The sequence below is a fragment of the Emydura macquarii genome, unplaced genomic scaffold, assembly GCF_026122565.2.
Source record: "Emydura macquarii macquarii isolate MOO-44397 ecotype Brisbane River unplaced genomic scaffold, CSIRO-AGI_Emac_v2 contig_1876, whole genome shotgun sequence".
Taxonomy (NCBI): Eukaryota; Metazoa; Chordata; order Testudines; family Chelidae; genus Emydura; species Emydura macquarii.
Window position 1 is genome coordinate 27,614,378 of NW_027132013.1, and position 5,434 is coordinate 27,619,811.

At 41.1% G+C, this 5,434-nt stretch overlaps 1 protein-coding gene across 1 annotated transcript; it reads left to right on the forward strand.

Annotated features, from left to right (window-relative positions):
- The first annotated feature begins 270 nt into the window (after positions 1-270).
- LOC137159659 (formin-1-like) lies at positions 271-5,231 on the forward strand. The gene is made up of 2 exons (XM_067558128.1): positions 271-2,265; positions 5,182-5,231. Exons 1-2 carry the CDS (start codon positions 324-326, stop codon positions 5,229-5,231), a joined length of 1,992 nt encoding a protein of 663 aa, XP_067414229.1. The 5' UTR covers positions 271-323.
- Positions 5,232-5,434: the final 203 nt, after the last annotated feature.

The following is a 5,434-nucleotide window of genomic DNA, read 5'->3' on the forward strand; positions in this document are numbered from 1 at the left end:
CACTTGGTGGTAAATGTTATGACACCAACCATGAATGTTAGTGTTGCCATCCTTTTTGTGTTACCATTCTTTCCCTTGAAGGATTTATCAGGAAGTATACTGAGAGAAAATTGTGATGTTATGCTACTAATTTGCAGTTGGTTGCATCAAAATTGCCTTAATCAAGTTTGACGGCTTCTTTTTTTATCCCCTTTTAACAGGCAACATTACTGTAGAAGATTAGTCAGATGTCTTCTGTACATTCTCCACATCACATGCCGTGTCATGCAAGCCTTGAAACACTGACCACATCACTTAAATGCATGAATAATTAGGTGAGCATAATGGAAGGCACTCATACTATCCTCCAATTGCACAGGCCCATTATGGAACTCTGCTACGTCAGCTTCTATCTTCCAAAGGGAAAAGTCAGAGGATTTACGTACAAGGGTTGTGTAACTCTAGACAAATCCAATAAACGTTTTCATAACTGCTATCAAGTAAGAGAAGGGTCAGAGACAGCAGAACCGAGAGAGCAACCTTATGAAAATGTTGGAGATATTTTTTTCAAGCAAACGACCACTAAAGATATTCTCACTGAGCTGTATAAACTAAATGCTGAAAAAGAGAGGCTATTAGCTAACCTACTCAGTTCACACAACATTCTGGGTATTAAAATGGGAAATCAGGAGGGGAAGCTACAGGATGCCTCTGGAGGCCTGAAATTTAAAGATGATGATCACTTAGCTTTCAAGGATCTGCAGGAGTCCTTTTTGGGATCCACAGATAAGAAATCCAGCTTGAAAAACAAAAAGATGAGGAAAACTGGCAGAAGGAGAGAGAGCTTGGAGGAGTTCATAAACAAGAAAATGAAAAAGAAGATTCATGGAGATTTGGAACCTTCTGTGTTAAACAGGGAAGAAATGCAATTGGGAAATGACTGGACACTTTCCACCAAATTTCCTGCCGGCAGCTCTCCTGGTTCGTTTTCCAGTTCTAATCGGCAGACAGTAGACGACAAGGATGATTTACCATTGGACATGAATATACCACCAGAAAGATGGAGAAAATATGGCTATTTTCTTGAGTGCAGTGGGACTCTGAAATTGGGTACAGACCAGTCTGATTCTTTATCCGAATATGACAATGATGTGTTTGGAAATTGTAATACGCATCCCCATGGTAGTCTGTTGGATGATGTGGAGGGTACTCTTAAAGTAATGCAAGTGCAGCAGAGGAGTCCTTTGTTGAATTCTTTCCAAGACAGTTTACCTAACAGATTTGAGGCCTTAAACAAGACTGCAGCAGCTGAAAGCCTGCATGATTATGAGTATACTGAGCAGACCAGCAGTAAGAAACCTGTATCCAGAGTTGTTGCTAAAGTACATGATCTGAGAGCTTGTGTGCAGAAAGATATAAAAATCCAGATAGAGTCTGGTAACATTTCTTACACTGATACTAAAGGAGATAAAGAAACTGCTATCCCGGTTCTCACTGAAGTGTGCAATGAATTTATACCAAAAGCTGATGTATTCCATATAGGTGAAGCTGATGTAGATTCTAAATACACTGTGATGCAGGAAAAGGAGTGTGATGGCTGCGTTTTGCAGTACAAACAAGAAAGAGCACAGATTACTGATGAGTCATGCAACCTTGTGGGAGCAGTGAATAAAACCCTTCTGAAAATTATCCAGAATGACAGTTTAGATGAAGCTGCAGAATGGAAGAGACTACAACAAATTACAAGAGCAGACAAAAACCTACCAGGCTCAGTGTATGAGAAAAGAGCTACAGTACCCCAGGAGAGAAACAAACATTTGTTTTTAAATCTGCCAATACATTTAAGAAATGATATTTCTCAGACAAGCACCAACCTTAACCCAGAAGAGAAAATGCCACTATCACCCTCTTTAGTAGCTGTTTGTAATGTTTTTAATAATTCATATCCTGTATTCAACACACACAAACAAATGTCACCTCTTCCTTCTCCTTTACCTTCGAGATTGCCTAGTCCACAGTTGCACCATAGGATTCTTCCACTACCTATACAGAACACCGAGGAGGAATCTGTGTTGAATGACTATAACAGTGGGAGACGTGATGCCACAAACCTCTCCTTTGCTAATGATTTGGAATCGCAGTTCTATTTGAAGTTTCCTGAATCTGGGGAATTGGGATTTTCCAGAAAACAACCAGACCTACATCAGTGCGCAACTCTAGAGCATTTGGAAAAATGCAGTATCCAAGAAAAACCCACTACTCAGACACAGCAGCAGCTATGTCCAGGTTAGTCCTGTTTCAGACACTAAAAAATTCTGTCAAACCCTAAACATCCCAGATGTGGTCTTTTAATAATGCCCAGTTCTTATGGCTTAAACAATGCATTTGCTGTTCAGGTAGTTTGTTTAGTATTTAAGGCTTTGACTGGAAATCTGATCATATATTTTGGTTCTTATTAAAGTGATCATTGCGCTTTGAAGTGTTTAGCAGTTATATTTGCTAGAGTTTAGCTGTTTATGTGCATTACATTTATCTTGCACTGCAATGCTTTGTCTTAGTTTGCCTTTTGTGTAATTGCTACCAATTGTTCTCTTAATCCAAATTTAAGATACTCAGAAAATAAATATGTAGTTTTAAAATTTGCTCTTATGACTAGCTAAATATCTTTCACCCACTTAGGATAGTCATGCCTACCATATGATATGCATCCAGTTATAAGAAGTGTATTTCTTACACAGATTGAAAATTCATATTTGCTTATTTTCCTGTGTTTTAAATGTTCTAGACTGTCAAACGGATCTAATATCTACTGTCAAAAACATTTTGTAGTTTATTTGGATTTCCGGATGATATTTTGCACATGTAGCGCAAGTGAATTAATTTATACTAATTTAGTGTAAGACTGGTGCTTTGGCCATGTAACTTCAATAATGCTACAATAACAAAATATTTGTGTTTAAACAATGTTGTATATGAGAATCCTGTTACAATATGGAATATATACTGTATGCTTGATGATTATCTCTGCATCTTGTTAACTAGTGCTACGAGGCCCAGGTTTTTCTGGGAGATTGGAGTATTGGAGAGTTTTAGTCCTAGAGCATCTGTGTGAGGAGAACAAAGGGTTGGGGGAGGGCGTCCATGCTTTGTGTCAACAATTTTACAGCTTAACAGAGAGGGCTGCACACTTCAGTGACTGCTCAAAGTTCTTAGTGGATCAGGGGAATGAGAAGGAAACAGAACAGTGTTTCCCTACTTACAAAATAAAACACTAGTCACCACCTTCATAAAGATAGTGTTAAAAAAAAAGTCATTATGGCTTTTCACATCTTTTTATCCAATCTCAAACTTTTGTCTAACTACAAATCACTGAACTCCAGAAGATCATGGGATCCAGGTGCCAAATCCAGTCTTTTGTGGAACTGTTGTACAATGTTGTGTCCGGGTCTGAGTTTCTTTGAGCAGTTGTGGTGGCTAGCTTTGTTTTCCATTTAACCTGTGTTGTACTCGGTGTGTTGGTCACCGGTGTTTATCAGTGTAGGCTGCGTGCGTGTGTCCCTGTGTAGATGCTGTCCTAGCTCTGGCCAGGAAACTGAGACGGCTCTCACGATCGAATGAGTTGACACAACCACAGATTAGCTGAGCAACGAAGGCGCCCAGGCCAGGTTTATTGCGTGCAGCACAATGAGAAATGACTTACAGAGTATTTTTGGGTTAGTTTTGCATAGGCGGTGTTACAATGGTCTCGGCCCAACGGCGGGACTTTCCGTTATCCCCTAGACCGGATGCCGGTATTTTCTTTGACACCCTCTTTTATACACTGTTACATACACTTTCGTTCTGCCCCCTTTCACGTAGGTATTTGCCACCCTCCTGATGTAGTCTAATACCACCTTTTTCCGTTGATTGGCTGATTTGGGCACCGCCACTCCATGTATCATTTCTATCCATAAAAGTGTCATTTCAGAGAGTTAGTATTTTGGTACCTCTTATACCTACTACATATTTTAGTAATATTTTGGCAGTCTTACAATCTTGCAGTATCAGCACTTTCCTGTACCAGTTTCAATTAACTTGAGTGACCCCTTATACTTCTGTTCACTCGGCTTTTTCCATTTAGGCCTTAGCCTGTTTTACAGGCCTTAAACTCTCACTTCTTACTACATTCTGGAATTCAGGGGTCCAAAAACTGGCAGGATCTGTGATGTACCAGCTTTTTACACAGACTGTGTGTCAGGAAAAGAAAGTTTCTCTTCCAACCTCTCCTGCCCCCTTCGTACAAACCTGCCTTTCACACAACACCATAATAAATCTAAATGTTGTTTTATAATTTGATAAAGCAAGCCTTTTCTCATAACTGTTACCATGTGTGGAGGGGGAGGAGGGGTACATGCTGTCCCTCATGTTCTCAGTTGGATCTTTATTGGGCGGACGTAAGAAAGGTGAATTTACAGCGAATAATTAAATGTCGCAGGCCTGATCATGGTTCAGTGATACTAACACAACCCTCCATGAATGTGAGACTGACCTAGTCTGTGCACACACAGACTAGCTCTTTACTCACTCCCAGAGCTCTTTCTTAACTACCTGTGTGTAGTATAGAAAATGCTCACAGTTGTGATGTCCCACTGCAAGGCGGGCAGATGGGCTCCTTTGTCCAGACTTGGCCAGCTGGTTCTGCTTCCTTACCACTGATACCAGCTTGTGCCAAGTGACTGCTTGAGTAGGGGACTGGCTTCTCTTTCTACCTGATGCCTGCAGGACACCTAGCTGAGGAGACACTCAGAAGCTGGTTTCTTCAGGTCAGCTGGGCTCTATGGAGAAGCAAAATTGAGCTTTTTCTGTTCTACTCAGTTAGAGAGCAATTGAGGGGCTGTTCCCTGCTGAAAACTGACCCCTTTACCTCCCTCCAAGCATTGTGTAACTGGTTTGGCCTGTGTGCCCACATCTGGATGGTCATAACCATGGGTAGGCTATTGTGAGGGTGGGGATGGTTGTCCAGGCATGTCATCAGGCTCCTAACCTGGTCGTTCCTTTTCTTCTGTGCCCCAGACCTCACTGGCAGCCTAAGTCTCAAGCACACAAATTAGGCATGCAATTTTAGTTCCCCAGCTGCAACCTCCATGCTGCTGTATCTGTGTTTGCCCCCAAAATATCAAGGGAGCCTTTGCTTATTATTATTTTTTATTATTTATATTACAGTAGCACCTATTGACTCCAGTCAGAGACCAGGCCCCGACTCTGCCACGTGATGTATATACATATAATTAAATAAAAGACCATTCCTGCCCAAGCAGCTTATGTTATTAGTATATGGTGAAAGACAACAGGGGGATACAGCAAACAAATGGTGTGGAGGGACAACAAGGTAACAGTGAAACTATCACATTCATTAAAATAAGCAGAGGATGCTGGGAGGGGAGTCAAGGCTGAGGCTTGGCTGGCTGGATCTTGC